This window comes from Phalacrocorax carbo, chromosome 2, assembly GCF_963921805.1.
Source record: "Phalacrocorax carbo chromosome 2, bPhaCar2.1, whole genome shotgun sequence".
NCBI classification, from domain to species: domain Eukaryota; kingdom Metazoa; phylum Chordata; class Aves; order Suliformes; family Phalacrocoracidae; genus Phalacrocorax; species Phalacrocorax carbo.
Window position 1 is genome coordinate 148,930,243 of NC_087514.1, and position 20,631 is coordinate 148,950,873.

Below are 20,631 nucleotides of genomic sequence, written 5' to 3' on the forward strand. Positions count from 1 at the left end.
GCTGATGCTACTTCTCAGCCTGTGGACAGAACTCCCATAGTGGCGGCTGGTTTTGTGGAGTGAAGTTCAAACTTCACTACAGGTTAAGTCCCACAGCTTGTGTGATTTGGCTGCATTTTAGTGATAGCCCACGATCAACAATTTTATTGAAATTTCACTTTTATATTTGCAAAAGTGCATTGAATTTCTGAAGACTGAACCCTGTTCCAGCTAGGGCTGGTATAATTCTATGGCCTATCTGTGAAGGTGAAACACCCAGAAATTATGATTTGGAAAGACCAAGTGTAGAAAGATAAAAGTTTTCCATCCATTCTAAACACTGTTGTTTGTAGAAAAGCGTTTGAGCAATCCTGAGGGCTTTTTACCTTTTTTTTACTCACATGCAGCTGGTCACAGTCAGTAGAAAGGTCACCGTTGGCACCAGCAACTTTGAATTACACGCTTAACACATTTGCTTAGTTACACAACTTGCACCCTCAGCAAATGCTCAGAATATATTTCAAAACCCCAGTAAAACTTGCAGCAGCTTGTGCCACAGTAAAAATGCCATGGTAAAAATGGGTGAGGTTGGAAGCTCCTGCTGGTGAAAACTAATTAATCTGTAAATAAAATCAAAGTCACATGAGACATCTTTATGTGAAATTAAGATGTTAAGAAATGTCCGAGATGCTATGTTTTTATACATTAGTAGTTGGTTTTGGTTTGTTGGTTTGTTTTTTTTTTAAACCAAGAAGACAGCTTAAAACATTTTTGAAACTAAAGAACATTATCATTTCCTTTTGTTTCAAAATATCCCAGGAAAAGTTCTGCTCTCAGGTCTGCACACTGGGTCTCAACCTGACTTGACTCTAGGGAGTTCCAGAAACAGATTATCATATTCAGGACTTACTGTTCTGAAGATATGGGTTGGAGAAAAACTGCCCAATAAAAAAGATTTGAGACTTGTTCCTGTTAATATTTAATAACTTTTATGAAGGAACAATTCCATCAGAACTATTGAGTTTACTCACCTTTTTGCTTTAGTTATACTGACGGTAGATATTAGTTTATTCATGAACATTACACCTTCAATTATTGGCATTTCCTGAACACATAAATACAGAATTGCATGCCCTGGATTCTGTAAATTTATTTTGTCAAACTTCCCAGAGAGAGTTAAAGGGTAAGTATATTATCTTTCTGTGTGTATTTTCAATGGTTTTCATTATAATATGTTTTTTTCCACAATCAGAAGTGTTGGTAGATCACATGGAATACACATCAAAATAGCTGGAAGAGGTTATAACCTCCCCTTAGGGTGGCACAAGCTATTCATGTGTACCAAGAGGGGAACATCCCCTGTGGCAGCAGAGCTACCTGCACAGCACTGCATGAGGTTTATCCAGAAAAACCCCACAGTACTGTTCAAAGACGCTAGTTTCAGCCCACTCAGCTACAGAAGTGCACTGGCTTTAGTCTCTCCCTCAGCAGAAATACTTTTTGCATCCCTTCCCGTCCACTTCCTAACTTCCCAATAATATACTAATATGACTAATGACCAGTCAGTATTACTGGTCAATGGTGAACATTTCAAAGTGTCGCCTAGTTGCTTGTCCCAAATTTTGGGATAGGCCATCGCCTTCTTTGCATTCCTGTGAAGTTAGCACCGATGATACATGGAAGAACCAACTCCAGATTGTCAGCCTAACTCAACCAAATGGTCCGCACACCACTAAAAGCTGAGTGTGAAGCAGCGGGAATGCATGCTGGTTTGGAGTCAAATCTACTTTTTTATTTTAAGCCACAAGAAACAGCCATGTTTGATTATATTGCATTTCTTAAGAAAGGCATCTTGTACTTCACTAGGAGATAATGTGACATGTTATTAAGTGCTTATAATTGGCGTGGTTTTGTTAAAATATACAGTATAAGTAATTCTTTTGAGTAAACAGTAAATTAAATTCATATTTTACAAAACCACAGCTTTCTTCCAGCTTACATCTTTCAAAAATAAACATGATTGCTTGACAATAAGTTACAAAGAACAAAATACACATTCCTGCTCACCCACGCTTTCCTAGTGCATGTCATAGACAAGTTTAAGATGCACAAGAAATTCAGCCTAGAATCACTGTGAAGTCTTCAAAGCCATTCCCTGACAAATTTTTGAAAGGAACTTAATGTACGTGAAAATCTGGCTTTTAATGGTTCATCTGAAATTTTTTACTTCATTTTTTACTTAACTTCTTTACTTTTGACTATGATGTCACAACAGCTACTGGTGGTAATGATTGATACCATACAGAAAAAGCCGTGTTCTGAAGCTAAGGTTAAGCAGTAGGAAAGAAAAACAAGTTTCCTTTTTATGCAAATAATTGCAGTATAGTGTGCTGATATAACTTCTGCCTAGGTCTTGAGTCACGTGCTGGTATATTGCTTTAATTACATACATATGGCAATTAAAACACATTTTTCTACTTTAGCTGTAGATTTACTGTACTATTACAGAATTATTTATACATAAATGCACACAGCAAGCTATATGTGGTATCTGTATTGCGTGAAGTCTATATTATTATGGGCTTCCACTACAAAAATTATTTTCAGTAACAAAAATGAGTACACAAAATGTTATGGAGAAGCCAAGCTGTTTAGAAATACAAGCGCTCAAGCTTTTAAGTAAAGCACAACAGCTCTTTAATAACTAGTCCAGAAGCCATCCCTCCCTGAAGTTATATTTACCAAGCTGTCTTCAGCAGCCAATTATTTCACTTTGTTTTGGTTATGCAAGGAAGGAAGTGCTCTAAACATAAGAAACAGTATTTTTTATGCTTTTTGTATTATGTTTATAGAAAGCTTAGTAGTTAATAAAAATTACGAAGAATAATAGATAAAATTCATGTTTTATATGCTAATTAAGAATTTTATTTTAAAACGTTTTCTGAAATATACACGAGAACTATATGTAACAACTTTTCTAAGAAGCTACAGACTTATATTAGTTAAATATTTCCTTCTGAATAGCTGGCGGCGTCAATTTCTTCTGAGAATTTAGGGGGGTGGTTCTTGGAGGTGTAGGGATAGAGAAAAAGAAATAGAGGAAAGAGGCAATACCTGAAAACAGTCCTTACTCATTTGCAATGTAGATAACTTTGTGCTTCTCAATTACTTCTATGTCATGCTCCAGTTGTTTCATCTGTGATTCCAGCTTTTCTTTATGTATCTTCTTGGGTATGGTGTCCATTTCTACTGAAAGACCCTGAAATTCACGGTACACTTCCTCCCAGTTCTTTTTCAGCCCCTAGTACCATTACATGAAAAGGAAATATATGAGAAAAACTTACTTCACTAATAATAATATGCACATAAACTACTTAGGGTTTTTTGTTAATATTGCATTTGATAAGTGTCACTGCAATGTTAATATAATAGATAAATATATGAATAACGTTTAACTGTCTTAATTGGACCAAATCAATTAAATGCTTACAAGTCAAAGCAGTTACAACAGAAATAATTTTGACTCATTCTGATGCAATATAAGGATGGTCTTTAAAAAACTGTGCCTTGGAAAGAAAAAATTAGTCTTTAAGAGGCAACAAAACAATAATTAAACTAGTCAATGAAGAATGAGCTACAAAAATGCTAAACTGAAAAAAAGTATGTCAGTGTTACTAACAGTCAACTCTGTAGCCTACCAGGAGCTCAAGGAAGCCCGTACACTTCATTTCCAGTCCTCAGCATCCTCAGGAAAAACTGCACCAGGTAAATGAAGAGTGGCTCCTCCTTATTTTATATAAGAGACTTTCTGTGCTTTCAATGATCTACAGGTAGGCAACTTTGCCCCATTGCATCTAATGCTAGTATGCTCACTGAGGAACTACTAGGGTTCTTAAAAGCTGCCTCAAAACTCATATCACTCAAATGCCCCCTTTTCTCCAAAACGCAACAGGAAATATCTTACAAACTGTACTACAGACACCGCTTCCCCATAAACAGCAACCTGGCTACCACGGCTATCACCTCATCCCACACAGTGGTGTTACCCACCTTAAGTAATCACAAGAGTACCAACACTTGGAACTCCAGACAAAATTCAGCAGCAGGTTCAGTTCATCACACTGCCAGCTTCATTTTCCTTAATTGAGGCTTTGCTCAGACCACAGACACCAAAATGATCCCACAATATTTTAACCTTTATGAACTACTTGGAAAAAGTTCTAAATAATTGCATTCCCTTCCTAATCTACATTTACAATAACATGTATAGGCAACTTATTTATCATTTGGACTAAAAAACCTAGCTGTCACCAATGCTATCAACAATAATTCCAATAACTGCTACCTCTCTTGAGTGCTGCTATGCAACGAATTACCTTACTAGGTAAAGTGAACTGCATCTTCCATATATAAAAGCCCAAGGCTAAAACCCAGCCTAAAAACCCCATGCAATCATCTGAAATGTACTCATAAACCTGTTAATTCAACATCAGAGACAATCCGTTATCCACCAATATATGCTGAATGCAACCAGACTGTGGTAGAAAAATACAATTTAAAACTTGTCTTTATATCCTCATAATTACTGCAACAATTACTCTTACTTTTTCTCCTGAAGAGGATAATCAAAATCTGCACACCCTATACAGGCATATATGAGGGTTTGGTAGAGTTTATTCAGCACATCAAATGTCCTAATGAAAACTATATGGGTGAACTTAATAATCACACCTATGACAAGGAACTCAAACAGCAATCAGTAAATAATACCATATGGCTATCAGTGAGAAAACATTTTTCCAAAACTTTTTTGGCTCTCAGTTCTGTTTCCTTACAGGAGATCACAAAGTATCTTCAGAAATGAAGATCTGAAGTTACTCTCTTGGGAACTAAGGCTTTCAGTTCTCCTCCATAACTTAAACCGGATTCAGCTGACACACTGATTTTATGGCACGTTGTGGTTTCCAACCTCATGTCCTTCTTCTCCACTTAAGCACCTCTTCTCCAGATTAGCTAATTGATTAACATACTGAAGATAAATTTAGAGGAATTTTTCTTAATACATATTTAGCTTTGAAGATTCTTGCTTCTATTTCAGAACTCAAGGACTCTTTGTGCTTAAAAACTTGTCTGATTTTGTTCACTGTAGGAATTGATTTAACAGAAAAAAATTACCTGTCCCTGCTAATACTAAAGAAAACATACTTTTTAACATGAACTAATATTTTACTGATTCAAAACAGTGTATTTATTGCATAGCAATTCGCACTTTCTGCATATTCATATTGGGCACCTAAGTGTTGTCCATAAAGGTTATTTCAACAATCTTCATATACAAACATCTACATAAATTTAAAAACCCTACCTCAATGTGTGAAACTAAGAGCAACAAGCCTATTTATTTACTGTCTTGTAATGCTAATTGTCTGTGCAATTCAAGGCTGTAAAGTACTTAAATAAAGTTCCTAGTCTACCAGGCATAAGGTATAGTTTACAAACATATAGTCAGGAAAGTAAGTAAAGTATTTCCAAAACTTTCATAGAAGAGTCACTCATAGCTTCTTCTAAATAATTCTTTGGGTGCATTAGTAAAAACTGGTTTGGAAATAATTGAAAACAGTGAGGTTTAAAACACATTAGAGCATGCACTCATAACCATTTTCTTTATCCCTACAAAGTGGAGAGAGAAAAAGCAGATCACGATTCCCTATGTAAAATCTCCCCCACAGCTCCTCTGACAGCAATGTAATATGCTGGCCACTATTATCACAGAATCATAGAATGGTTTGGGATGGAAGGGACCTTGAAGATCATCTAGTTCCAACCCAGCTGCCGTGGGCAGGGGACACCTTCCACTGGACCAGGCTGCTCAAAGCCCCATCCAACCTGGCCTTGAACACTTCCAGTGATGGGACATCCACAGCTTCTCTGGGCAACCTGTTCCAGTGCCTCACCACCCTCATAGTGAAGAATTTCTTTCTTATATCTAATCTACATCTACCCTCTTTCAGTTCAAAGCCATTAATCCTTGTCCTATCACTACACGCCCTTGTAAAATGTCCTTCTCCAACTTTCTTGTAGGCCCTCTTCAGGTACTGGAAGGCTGCTATAAGGTCTCCCCAGAGCCTTCTCTTCTCCAGGCCGAACAACCCCAACTCTCGCAGCCTGTCTTCATAGGAGAGGTGCTCCAGCCCTCAGATCATCTTCGTGGCCCTCCTCTGGACTCACTCCAACAGGTCCTTCTGTTGAAACCGTGATACTTTATATACTTTAAATCACAATTACTTTTTGTGGAGGTGGATTTTAGCAGCCATGCAGTTTTTAACTGTTAATGCTACCTGTTACAGATGACGAACATAGATTCACTGAGTAGTCAGATGCAAAATATAACGTTGTTCTTCAGTCCATTTAGTTTGCATACTTAAAGACTGTTCCAAATCATCTAAGTAAAAAGGAGGCATTTTCTTGAACCACAGAGTACTTTAAGAGTGGACTTGCATATGTAGATCAGCTTCCTTTCTAGTATCAGCCTATGGGCTAGATCACAAACTCAGTATCTAACTCTATATAAGGAATTCTAATACATGCTGGATCAGTGAGAAGTATGTGCTGCATTTAACAACATACTCTTTTATTCTCATAAAATCCCAACCAAAGTATGCATAGTGGAGAGAGAGTTCAAGAAATGTTGGCGCAAATTATTTCCCTTTATTTTTGTAAGTTCATGAGGCTGGATTTTGTTCTCAGACATCTATTGCCACATATTCTTTCAAATCAGATAGTGTACACGTGTTCCCTTGCAAGGTCAGTTATTTTAAAAGACAGGAATTCTCATATGTCTACAGCTGAGCACTGGGCAGAAGCCACATACCCTGGGGACACTAATTCCTCCTGATAATATAGCTGTATAAGTAATCAGGCCCATGAAAAAGCAAACTTTTTAAAAAAATTTAGAAGAAAATATTGAGTTAATAAAAACAATCTAAAAACTTTTCAGTTAGAAATATTTCAGTGCACTCTTGTACTTCAAAAATATACACCAGAATTTTAATCTAAGTGCAGAACTGTGAGCAGCTCTCATGCCTTTTTGCACATATATTTTTGCTGCACAGTTAACTTGCTGCAACAGCAGCTTGTCCCATGCTTTTCCCACCATAAAAATATCTTAATCTTCACCCCTGCTGTTATGTTCTTTATACTGCTGTCAATGGAATACACTCACCTCTCTCCCATACTCCTTCCTGTCTTCTGCTGCTTGCTGCATAAGCAAGAGACACCATTCTGCTAGCTATTTTGGATATTGCTGATTAACCAGTTAATCTTTGCAAGTGACTTAGACACTGTGTTCTCTTTCTAGATATTCTGCTGGCTTTTTTTGTGGGAATTTAGCATCTTGGAGATGTCCATCCATCTGCTAAGTAGTTTCAGGTGGCTGCTAATATCAAGTTATTAAGGGACAGACTGATAAACATATCACAGTAATGTAAGGCTCTTCTTCATAGGAAATTTGGGTAAAATGTGGTCATGAAAAATTCAAGTTCAAGGATTGGATGTACTTTTAAAATTTCTCTTTTCCACTCTACTTCTTTTATGGTATTACTTCTTTTTAGAAAATCTTGTGCAATAAAAACTGTATGGAAGACAGTACCCAAACCAGCTTGACAAAATACAATCTTCACAGTCATAGTTCCATGAATTTATCACAATTTAACTCTGTTTTGTGTTTTTGCCACATTTTAAGGCATGACCTTACGCTTTAGTCAGTGAGGTCACAACATGCAGATAGAAACTGCCAATAAAAATGGCAATGTTATGCATCAGGAAAAAAGAACCCACAATAATTTCTATTTTTCCATGATTCAGAAGTGGAGAGTCAGAACTGTCACTAAATCCATATAGGTGACTTTCTGCATTCCTCTGAAGTTTCACTTAAATTCCAAGTCATTAAGGGGGACAGAAATCTAAGAGAATTGAAGTACTTGTAAAACTGGACTAAAACTGTAGCTAAACCAGCTCCCTGCAGTCCAGTTTACAATTGTTCTACAGCTCCATCTAGTGAAAAAGTAGCTAATTCATTTGCCTTGCTTAAAAAATCTAATATACTTTTATTATTTATATTGACTTACATTACCTTATTAATCTTTTGTACACGTTACTAATTACACTAAACCAAAATACACACCTGCAGAAGATTTGTCCTTTCCTCATCAGATAGCTGCTTCATGGCTCTTTTCTTGAGATGCTCCAAGATACTGGCCTCATATTCTTTCTGAGCTCTCTTCATTTCTTCATTTCTCTGTGTTACATATTTTGGTGTAACACCATAATCCTGTAAGGGTAAGGAAGAAGTTTCTTACATGTGCTTTGAAGACGGAAACAAAGACATACCTGACATCCATAGTATATTACATTTGCAAAGACAGCTTGAAATGGAATTTTGTGCCACTGAGCAATAAAATCCTAAATCTCTGTGTTCTCAGAAGTATCAGACATGATTGTCTTTCTAGCCTGAGCAAAATGTATAAACAATTCCCTTCAATTTCTTTTTACAAACTTGGAAGTCAACAGAATCCAGAAACCAAAATGTCTATTTTTAAGAACTGATGGTTGAGTGAGGAGTTTGAAACCTGTTGATGACAGCAAGCCACTTTACATTTTTATATGGTGCCATATTCTAGGTTCTGAAACACAATCCTTAGATACTTTATTTGAAAGGCCTTTCTGTATCCTGATTTTTGCTGAACATTGCATGCCACAGGAGAGTGAATAGTATAAACACATACATGAAAATTGAACTAGTTAGGAATTATAAACTATCCCATACTGGATGTGGCAGAAATGTGTTTCTGGGAAGAAAAATAGTTTCTGAATATCCCAGATGTACTTGGGGGAATACATCTATTTTGCCTTATCCATTGTAAAATGAAGGCTATCTAGCTCTGCCAGAAGGTACCAAAGTCTACCTTCTTTCTACCAAACGCTAAATGATTCACAAATATTTTTGTGTTGGGTAGCACTCTGACTAGCATCAGTTATATATATGTTTAGCCATGCAAAGGTACTGCAAGGGCTGCAGGTTCACTTTTTTTGCATTTTTTCTGTCATGAGTTATGTCATATGTCATGTCTCTCTTGGCATAATGCTCTCTCATGAGTTACCTGCTTAGATAAGGCAGACTCCTGACACATCTTGTTTTCCTGAGTAGTGGAATGGACTGTTCTTGTGCTTGGAGGAGGTCGTCCTTAAAGGCATGCCAGCTCTCTCAAGCCCCTTTGCTTTTCAGAGCTGCCTCCCACCGGTTCCTACTGACTAGTTTCCTGAATAAGCGGATGTTTACTCTCCTGAAGTACAGGGTCTGTACACTACCACCTGCCGCCCCGAGGAGGAGGGGATCTTGAACTGCTTCATGGCCTATGCAATCAAGACTACTATTGATTATCACACTGAGCAGTTCTTTCTCATCTGTAAGTACAGAACCAGAAGAGCATGACCACTGGTTGGCTCATCCACCATCTGTGTTAAGAAGCTGACGTGCTCCAGGAACCTTTTGGATTGCTTTCATCCCATTGTGTTGTGCTTGCAGCAGATATCAAGGAGGGTGAAGGAGGTTACCTTCTGTAAGAAGGTGCACTGTGATCTGAAGATTTCCTCAAGTTGCTTAAAGATATTTCACCCAGTTCCTCACCTGATTGGATGGTCCATAACAAACGTACTTTTGACACTTCCTGGCCCTTCCTGTAATCCTGACCCACAAGCTCAAACAGCATGTTGCCAATTCCATAGAAGAGCTCCATATATTTGAACAGTTCCTTCATCCGAAGAGCACCCCATCCTCTTCTCCCCTGCCTGTCTTTCCAGCATTCATTCTTCACAGAACTCCATTTGTCTCCCCATTAGATACTCCCTGGGTTCCCAATGCAACACATATGCTGTTGCTTTAGCAGCATCATTCTGCCAATTTTTTGCTGACAGCATAAGCAAGTGAATATAGAGCAAAGGCAAGGCACAACTCTAGCGCCAGTGATTTCTCCCTGATGAATTTCAAAGGTCTACCACAAACAGCAGTGGTATCTAAACATCTCAAAAAGAATCATAAACATTTCATAGGAGAATGAAATAGAGAACCTAAAATAGGCATTGCTACCAGTATTTTCACTATAATTTAGTAAAACTTACCTTTTTTTTAATATATTTTGGAACAAGTCCTGAAGTTTCAAGCAGATATTTATCTCCCTGTCTTCTATCAACATAAATAGGTTGAGGCTTTTTAGGCAATCCTGTGATAGCAGCAACTGCATTTGTATTTATAAAATTCTTTTTGCTCTGAATTCCCATAACTGGGTGATCTGTCCTCCGTGGCACAGATAATGCAGGCAATTTCTTACTATCCTGTTCTTTTTTTCCTGTGAATTGAGCATGTAAACATTCTCAGCAACAACCATGAAGAGCTTTGCAATTTGATGTTATTACATTTTTCAAAAGGGAAAAATTATGTACAAAATTACATAAAAATAGAAACCAACTGTATCTACAATGAAATAATTGACAGGGAATGTACTATGATGAAAGTGAGTATGCTTGTTTGGCATAACAGAGGTTTCATAACTTAGGAAATACTATGTGGTTTTAGATGGCTTTGCTTCATAATATGCCACTCATTTCCTCCTAACTGCAGTAGTACAAGACTTCTTTCCAATGTAATTAAAACTACTTCTACTAGAGATGTAGCTGTAGCTGTCTCAGCCATGCCTGCTCCTAGTCCTATTCCTGAAGAGCTGTGTGGAATCAGTGAATGGACTTGGCCTGTTACCCCATCTTTCTTGATGGTCACTAGGCCACTGATAGGACACATTTTCATCACCACCCGCTCTTCTGGCCTGCCTCTGGTGTGGTGGGACTGTGCCCTGTTTGTGAGGTCACTGCCCAGCCTGTGTTGTGGTTGCCCTCAATTTCTGCCTCCCCTCCCCTTAGGGAAAAGCCCTGCTCTTGCTGCCCCCTAACACTCGTAAACAACTTCTCACAGTCCTTTCTCCAGAGAATATAGAAACTCTTCCTTTTTTGTGTAATATTTTTTCCAAGGCACCAGCAGAAAGTCAGTAGTCTCCTGAGTAGTCTGACTTCAGGTGAGTGGTGAAAGACAATTCATTTCCCACCATATTTCCCACTAGATATAACTCTTAACTCACAATCATTATCAGAGATAATGATTTGATTCAGGTTGTCTGAGTTCATGTTCTTTGTTGGCAGAAAATTACTGTAATGTCACATGTGACAGAGCTCATTCCTACAACAGCTGGTTTCCTGATACTGACTCCACAAACCAGTCCTTCCCTGGGTTTTGTTTTTACAACCTGATAGCTTGCCATAACTTAGTACTGTAGGACACGCAGACTTAAATATCTGTTTCTCTTAGGATGTCCTTTTGGAAACAAGATCTCTGAAGCTTCTCAGTGAGCACTGGCTCACCCTTATCTGCAGTACATGGGTGCACACTTGCTATTTTGGGAGGCCCTGCTTCTTCTGGAGCCATCAACTGAGCTTGGATAAATACAGTAATACAACAAGATTCAGCTGAAGGTTAAGAAACACACCTTTTTTAAGGAAGTGATGAGTAATCAGACTCTAAAAAAATGATGTTATCCCAGACTTTAGGGAAAAAAATTTAATCTTTCTCTTCTGTCCTCGCAATCTGTTTTTTGACTAGTCAGATCAAACCCAGTTTTGAAGGTGGCACAGGTAGCGTAAAGACAATGTCATAATCCCATTTAGACAACTAATAAATGGTTAAATTCCAAGTGATGAAAGTGCCATGCTGTAAAAGAGATAATTAAGCGATGCAACTTCTCTGAGGTCGGGATGAAATTCCATCCAACAAAGGTACAAGAACTTTCTGAGTTAATGACACAGTTCCTTCTCAAGATGTGTTAAGATCTAATCAAGGCAATGAAATTACTACTCTGGATTGAAGCTATGATGTGTCATAGTCATTCTGAGGCTCTGGTACATTGACTCCAAATGCAAACACCAAAGCACATATTGCTATTATGAAGCCCTGGCTCAACAAGTTGAAACAGAAATATTATGAGCTGCTTGTCTGAGAAAAATGGGTCAGAGTGCTGTATCTCACTATATAGCAAATTTGAAGTAGATAACACGAATTTTGTAATAGAAGTACTTAAAAGGAATCTTACGGACTGCTTAAAATTATTGGTGAATCAACCTTCTTTCCTATGCCCATCTAAACCACTAGTGTGGTAATTTAACAAAGTCTTGAGCTTGGAAGCATTCATGCTCAGATGTCATGCGGTAGTACATTCCAGTACACCGAACGCTCTTCAGATTTCCTGAAAAAGTGAAGACTTTATTCAAAAACAACCCAGGATGCCTACAGGACCTCGGGGACCAAAGCTTACCTTAAGGTTCTAATAATCCATGTTGCCTGAGGTGTTAAGCCTCCAGAGCCTGCATTTTCAGTGCTAAAGCCATTTGCATGTGCCAAGCAAATTTGGGTGCTGGAGTCCTACATTCTCTTAGACAGCTTTTTGAATATATACTGTATGTTAAGCTTTTCTATTTTTCCAGGCTAAAAACAATTTCAAGCTGAAACTTTAGAACTCAATTACAAATTCTGACAGCAATGTACTTAGAACTCCAGCAGCACTCGCTCGTCACTCTATCCTTGCAGAACCAGCCATGAGGCTGAACATTAGAATTGTCAACTCCTGATACCCAGAATTATGGTTTGTGCCCAAAGATAGAATGCATTCTGCAACCAAATATTCAATTTTTCTTATTTCTATGACATGCAGCTCTCCAAAAACTTCTGTGCTTTGAACACTGCCAGCCAGTTTAATGCTGTGGGATTAAGAGCTGACAATGAGTGCTGAAGAGTGAAAGCTGTATGTTGGTTACAACAGCAAGAAAGGTACACATACTTTTCCCATATCTCTTCAAGCATTGAAAACAATTAGTTCACTTTTAATACCCCCATTCATATTATTTACTTTAATATTAATGATCAGTTGCAGAAAAGAATGATGTACAAATCTAAACTACATAATTACAAACTGAAATACCAGCAGGATAGAACATATCATCAACACATCTTCAACATCTGAATAGCTACAGCCAAAAGAGATATAATTTTTCTTCGTATTTCAGCTGCTTTTGTACCACATGACAGTAAATGCTTATGGTGTTTTCTAATCACATATATAATTTCCTTGTCACTTGTTTCAGTATTTTACACAATTAGTAAGAAATAACTTTGTAAAATAGAGAAATAATATTGGTATCCTATATACTATGAAATGAACAATGGAATCTGCCCCAGCATATGAAATTATTTAAATTTTTTTTTAAATGTTATTCTCCATAACTGTTATTTTCAACATGAATATTATTGATTTTAAAATTTAAAAATACATTACATTTCATATATTTCATGTCTACACTTACTTGCTGGTAGCTTGGGTTCCTTTGAATGTTTCTGCAGAAAGTTTTTTGGAGATGGCACTGCCACTTTTGCTGGTCCCATAGTTTTCCACTGAGCTTTATTTTTGGCTACTTCACATTTCACAGATGGTCTAAATGTGGATATATACCTTAGGCATTAAAAAATAGCCACAAAGAAGTTAAAGGTCAGAAAATTATTAAAAATACTTCTTCAAAGAATATACAGTTTCGTGGCAGGTCATGCCAAAGTCATGCCTAAGTATTTTGCTTTGTACTCCGTCCCAAATAAAGGCCACCATTCATACAACCTCCATACGAAGGGTAAGGCCAGCACTGCACTGACAAGTTGTACTTCTGATTCTGAAGTTAGCTTGTTTCTTCCTTCTTGTGTCTCCAAGGTCAGTAGTATCACAGTTTGGAAAAATGGTTCCTGTATGCACTGTTCATATAAATACTGAAAACAGGTATTCTGAAGCTCAGTAAAACCTAAAGTTTGGAAATAAACTGCTTTGAGTGTTGCTTACTGTCATGGTTTTAGTGGGGATAGAGTTAATTTTCTTCATGCAGCTGGCACAGTGCTGTGCTTTGTACGTAGTATGAAAACAATGTTGATAACACACCGATGTTTTGGTTGTTGCTGGGTAGTGCTTGCACTAGCCAAGGACTTTTCTAGCTTCCCATGCTCTGCCGGGTGCACAAGAAGCCGGGAGGGGAGGGGGCACAGCTAAGAGAGTGGATTCAAACTGGCCAAAGGGATATTCCATATCATGTAATGTCATGCCCAGTATGTTACCTGGGAGGAGCTGGGTGGGGAGGGAGGAAGCAATAGTGGCTTGGGGACGGTCAGTGTCAGTCGGTGGGTGGTGAGCGGTTGTATCATTTGTGTTTCTGTTTTTTTCCTTTTTTTTCCTTTTCCATTTTGTTATATTATCATTATTGTTATAATTATCATTATTATTATTATTATTATTGTAATTATTAAACTGTGCTTATCTCAACCCACAAGTTCTTTTGCTCTTCTGATTCTCTCCCCCGTCCCACGGGGTGGGGGGAGTGAGCAAGCGGCTGCGTGGTGTTTAGTTGCCGACTGAGGCTGAACCATGACAGTACTTTTTGGCGCCCAACGTGGGGCACGAAGGGTTTGAGATAATAACAGTTGCTGGTCACAGCATTGATTCATCTGTTCTCAATATTAGTTTGTGTAGTCTATACCATGCTGATTGTAAAGTACATGTTAAAAATTGCTGTTGGTTTTTGTAGTTTGCTGTGCTCTGCAGTGATTAGAGTTGTTTTGCCTAGGAGATTTGTTATTAAAACACTGGCCCTGAGCGTTATGGGTTATTTGGGTCTTGCATGGAAGCCGTTACTGTACTTCGGCTACCACCTCATGGAGACAATTAGCAATTATACCTCCTCCTCTGAGAGGCTTTTTATGGAGGAAATACAGAATGGCACTTTAGCTACCATCTTATATAATGTCTTCTTTGTTACAACTTTTCAGTATATTGAACATCCTTGGGTAGTTAAGATACATCTGTTGGTATTGCTCTGGCAGATGGTTTCAGTTCTGTCTAAGGTTAATATGCAATTTAAGAATATCATCCAGAGATCTGCCCCAAGGCTCGATAGCTATGCGTGGCAGGGTATGTGGGATAGTACGGGCAAATGCCTAAGGCAGTGGGCACTGCCAGTGTCGTGGGACTTCACCCCTGAACAAGTGCAGAATCCTGAAAAATTAGTAGAATATTTGGAGGAAGTGTGTTGTCACCCTGGCAGCCCTGGAGGGATACAAATTACTGCAATGTGCTGGGGCCTGGCCCATGCCTATCAAGCCCTATTTAACACTATTGAGTACCCCCAAGAGGAAGAGAAGGCGTCTGGATCTAAAAAGATAAAGGCAAGGAAAGTGACAAGCACTGTACAGCTGTCTACCTTGCCTGGCCTCTCGAGGGACCCTTCTGTTGTGGGGTTGCTGAAGGTCAAAGAACAACAGGTGCCGATCGCCACCACAATGGTGCACTGGCAGCAATATCGCACCAACCGAGACTCCCTGATTCCCATCCATGAGCTCATTCTTTGACTGGAGAGCCAAGGAGTCACCACTAAGACCTACTCACCCTTTAACAGTCCCATACGGCCAGTGCGGAAATCTAATGGAGAGTGGAGGCTAACAGTAGACTATTGTGGCCTGAACGAAGTCACGCTGCCACTGAGTGCTGCTGTGCCAGACATGCCAGAACTTCAATAGGAACTGGAGTCAAAGGCAGCCAAGTGGTATGCCACAACTACTATCGCTAATGCATTCTTCTCAATCCCTCTGGCAGCAGAGTGCAGGCCACAGTTTGCTTTCACTTGGAGGGGTGTCCAGTACACCTGGAATTGACTGCCCCAGGGGTGGAAACACAGTCCTACCATTTGCCATGGACTGATCCATAATGCTTTGGAACAGGGAGAAGCTCCAGAACACCTACAATACATTGATGACATCATTGTGTGGGGCAATACAGCAGAGGAAGTTTTTGAGAAAGGGAAGAAAATAGTCCAAATCCTTCTGAAGGCCAGTTTTGCCATAAAACAAAGTAAAGTAAAGGGACCTGCAGAAGAGATCCAGTTCTTGGGAATAAAATGGCAAGATGGTCGTCATCAGATCCCAATGGATGTGATTAACAAAATAGCAGCAATGTCTCCAACAACTAGCAAAAAGGAAACACAAGTGGGTTTGGGCGTTGTGGGTTTTTGGAGAATGCATATTCCAAATTACAGTCTGATTGTAAGCCCTCTCTATCAAGTGACCCAGAAGAAGAATGATTTCAAGTGGGGCCCTGAGCAATGACAAGCCTTTGAACAGATTAAACAGGAAATAGTTCATGCAGTAGCTCTCGGGCCAGTCCGGGCAGGACAAGATATAAAAAATCTGCTCTACACTGCAGCCGGGGAGAATGGTCCTACCTGGAGCCTCTGACAGAAAGTGCCAGGGGGGACCTGAGGTCGACCCCTAGGGTTTTGGAGCCAGGGATACAGAGGATCCGAGGCTGCTATACTCCAACTGAAAAAGAGATATTGGCAGCATATGAAGGGGTTCAAGCTGCTTCAGAAGTGGTTGGTACTGAAGGACAGCTGCTCCTGGCACCCCAACTGCTGGTGCTGGGCTGGATGTTCAGAGGAAACGTCCCCTCTACACACCATGCAACTGATGCTACATGGAGTAAATGGGTTGCACTGATCACCCGGCGGGCTCGAGTAGGAAACCCCAGTCACCCAGGAATCTTGGAATTGATCATGGACCGGCCAGAAGGCAAAGACTTTGGAATATCACCAGAGGAGGAGGTGACACGTGCTGAAGAAGCCCCACTGTATAACAAACTGCCAGAAAATGAGAAGCAATATGCTCTGTTCACTGATGGGTCCTGTCGTTTTGTGGGAAAGCACCGGAGATGGAAGGCTGCTGTATGGAGTCCTATATAGCAAGTCACAGAAACTGCTGAAGGAGAAGGTGAATCAAGCCAGTTTGCAGAGGTAAAGGCCATCTGGCTGGCCTTAGACATTTCTGAACAGGAAAAGTGGCCAGTGCTCTCTCTGTACTGACTCCTGGATGGTGGCAAATGCCCTGTGGGGGTGGTTACAGCAGTGGAAGCAGAACAACTGGCAGCACAGAGGCAAACCCATCTGGGCTGCTGCATTGTGGCAAGATACTGCTGCCCGGGTAGAGAATGTGGTTGTGAAAGTACATCATGTGGATGTTCACGTCCCCAGGAGCCAGGCCACTGAAGAACATCGAAACAACCAGCAGATAGATTAGGCTGCTAAGATTGAAGTGGCTCAGGTGGATCTGGAGAAGAGGAGGCTGAGGGGAGACCTTCTCACTCTCTACAACTACCTGAAAGGAGGTTGTAGTGAGGCAGGGGTCGGTCTCTTCTCCCTAGTAACAAGTGATAGGACAAGAGGAAATGGCCTCAAGCTGTGCCAGCAGAAGTTTAGGTTGGATATTAGGAAAAACTTCTTCACCGAAAGGGTTGTCAGGCATTGGAACAGGCTGCCCAGGGAGGTGGTGGAGTCTCCATCCCTGGAGGTATTTAAAAGACATGTAGATGTGGTGCTTGAGGATATGGTTTAGTGGTGGACTTGGCAGTGATAGGTTAGCAGTTGGACTCGATGATCTTAAGGGTCTTTTCCAACCTTAACGATTCTATGATTCTATGATTCTATGGACTGGCAACATAGGGGTGAATTATTTCTAGCTCAGTGGGCCCATGACGCATCAGGCCATCAAGGGAGAGATGCAACATACAGGTGGGCTTGTGATCGAGGGGTGGACTTGACCATGGACGCTATTGCGCAGGTTATCCATGAATGTGAAAAGTGCGCTGCAATCAAGCAAGTGAAGCGGGTAAAGCCTCTTTGGTATGAGGGACGATGGCTGAAATATGCATACGGGCAGGCTTGGCAGATTGACTACATCACACTCCCACAAACCCACCAAGGCAAGTGCCATGTCCTTACAATGGTGGAAGCAATCACCGGCTGGCTGGAAACATATCCTGTGCCCCATGCCACTGCCCGGAACACTATCCTGGGCTTGGAAAACAAGTCCTGTGGTGATATGGCACCCCAGAGAGAACTGAGTCAGACAACGGGACTCATTTCCAAAACAACCTCATAGACACCTGGGCCAAAGAGCACGGTATTGAGCGGGTGTATCACATCCCCTATCACGCACCAGCCTCTGGGAAAATTGAAAGGTACAATGGACTATTAAAGACTATGCTGAGAGCAATGGGGGGTGGAACATTTAAACACTGGGATACACATTTAGCAAAAGCCACCTGGTTAGTCAACACAAGGGGATCTGCCAATCAATCTGGCCCTGTCCAGTCAGATCCCTTACGTACTATGGAAGGGGATAGAGTCCCTGTAGTGCACGTAAAAACTATGCTGGGGAAAACAGTCTGGGTTATTCCTGCCTCAGGCAAAGGCAAACCCATTCGTGGGATTGCATTTGCTCGAGGACCTGGGTGCACTCAGTGGGTGATGCGGGAGGATGGAGGAGTCCTGTGTGTACCTCAAGGGGTCTGGCAGAAACATGAATTTATTATTTTTATGACGTTATGCATTACACACTTTGGTCTTTATTTTTTAACTAACTCCATTTCAAAATTTTTTTTTTAGAGCTGTTTCTTTTGTTCCAAAATGTGTCCAAAATATGCAGCTGTTGTGCATCAAAATGGAAATAGTGATCATTAACCTGCTTTGCTGGATTTTCTGTATTTGAAAGTCTGTAGTCTGGGAAAGATGCAAACGCCAGTGTATCTTGGTGTTCCAGAAGCTGCAGTTGCAGTATGTTGTAGGGCCTTACGTAACACAGCAATCAAAGATATCTAAGGAAAAGCTCAGCTGGCTTCAAGAAAGATGAGACCTGTATTGATGAGAACATTCACTGCTTCATCTATGGGATGAAACACATTTTAGAGGCATGTAAAACTTCATGCTTCAGAAAACATAACATAGTCAAGAGTTGGACAGAATGTCCTTGATCATCAGTTTATCTTATCACTGGCCACTGTATTGTTATCTTAACGTTCCTGTTGAACCATCTGTTACAGACTATTGTGGAGATTAGATGAGAGGGATGACTGCTCTGAAACAGCACAGGAAACCGTGTATTTCTTATATTACACAGATCCAAACTACGATCCTGAAGTATTGTAATCAGTGGCGGTTTTTGCACTAACTGAAATGGCTAATGTGAAGATCAGTAAGAGCTCAAATATGAAAAGCTGTATGCACACAGCATGCACACACTGCTGTTTCGGTGTCATGTTGCATATGGCACTGTAACTTCTGCTTTAATTGAAAGTATGCAAACATGTTCTCCAAAAAACGGCAAATGCTGATCATTAGCTGATTGGGAGCATCTTGCCTCTATCTGAAGGACTGAGGTCACACACATTTTCCTGAAGGAGCAGAACTCCCTGCTCCTAACGCTAAGGCTACCTTGTTGTACCTTTTAAAATCTGTCCATCTTTAGGAAACAGGTCACATTAATTTATGTCAGACAAAAGCTGACCGAACAGTTACGCTTTCCTTTGACATAAAAAAATTAAGTGTTTATGAAAAAGCTATACCATGTTTTCAGGTAAGGAAAAAAAGAACAAAAAGATTACAAATAATGCAACCTATTTTATGCAAATACTGAAATAGGATGAAAGAAATTATGTAATGCTGGGCCAGTGAATGGGAGTCATAGTAGCAGCGCTGATAAAAGCTTCTGAATATGAGCTGCAAACTTTCCAAAAACTCGCAAAGGAAGTAATACGGGGGGGGGAGGCAAAAGGCATTTTTAATTGTTTTAAGGTGAGGGGTGAGAGGAGAAGCAAAAGAAACAATGTCAGAAGACACATCTGACATGTGAGGAGAATGGAAGTGTGGCACTGAGAAAAAATTATAAAAATCCCCAACTTTTCAGCTGCTCACTGAAAAACTGTTATACGTGCGAACAACAAAGATGTCAGGTAATTCCTCTGCGTGGAAAGAGCGCTTTGTAAACTCTTTTGTCAATGAACAAGTTGGCACTGAAGATACCAGACTGAATCATCAGCTCATGGAGCAGGCTGTAAGCCCTCAGGTGGTGGTGACTCATTAGGAGGAGCAAAAACTAGATTTTTTTTTTTTTTTTAATAGCTGTTACCCGTAAGTTGTATTGCCTTGCCAGAACCAGTCACCGCGTCAGCAAGCGGTGCTGTCGCCCCCACGTACCTGGGAGGTTTGACAGGCTTCTCCTCCAGGCGGGGCAGGAGGTTATAGATGCTCTCCTGGGCACACCGCGCCGCCATCCTCCGGACGGGGGAAGCGCCCGCCTCGCTGGGGGCACCTCGCGTTTCCTCCCACTCCGCCTCGCCCCGGCCCCGGCCCCGGCCCCGGCCCCGGCCCCGGCCCCTCGCCCGCCGCCCCCTCAGGCCGCCGCCGGACAGGCGCGGGCTGCCGCACTGTTGTCTCCGCCGTTACCGGGGAAACCCGTTGCTAGGAGACAGCGCCGTGAGGGGGCGGAAGCGGGACGGCACGGGCTCCGCCCCCGCCCAGCGGAGGGCCCGGAGAGGTAGCGCAGGGCGCAGTCGCTCCGAACGGCAACGGGAGCCGCGCAGGCGCGCTTCGTGGAGGTGAAGCCGGCGGGACCGGGTTGGGGCGCGCCGGCCGGTTTGA

General features: G+C 40.8%; 1 protein-coding gene across 1 annotated transcript; it reads right to left on the reverse strand.

The window, feature by feature from the left end:
* Positions 1 to 1,330: 1,330 nt before the first annotated feature.
* ENKUR (enkurin, TRPC channel interacting protein) lies at positions 1,331 to 20,334 on the reverse strand. Its single transcript, XM_064444809.1, has 5 exons — positions 20,188 to 20,334; positions 13,438 to 13,583; positions 10,156 to 10,382; positions 8,162 to 8,308; positions 1,331 to 3,280 (listed from the first exon to the last, which is right to left on the reverse strand). Exons 1-5 carry the CDS (start codon positions 20,262 to 20,264, stop codon positions 3,107 to 3,109), a joined length of 771 nt encoding a protein of 256 aa, XP_064300879.1. The 5' UTR covers positions 20,265 to 20,334; the 3' UTR covers positions 1,331 to 3,106.
* Positions 20,335 to 20,631: the final 297 nt, after the last annotated feature.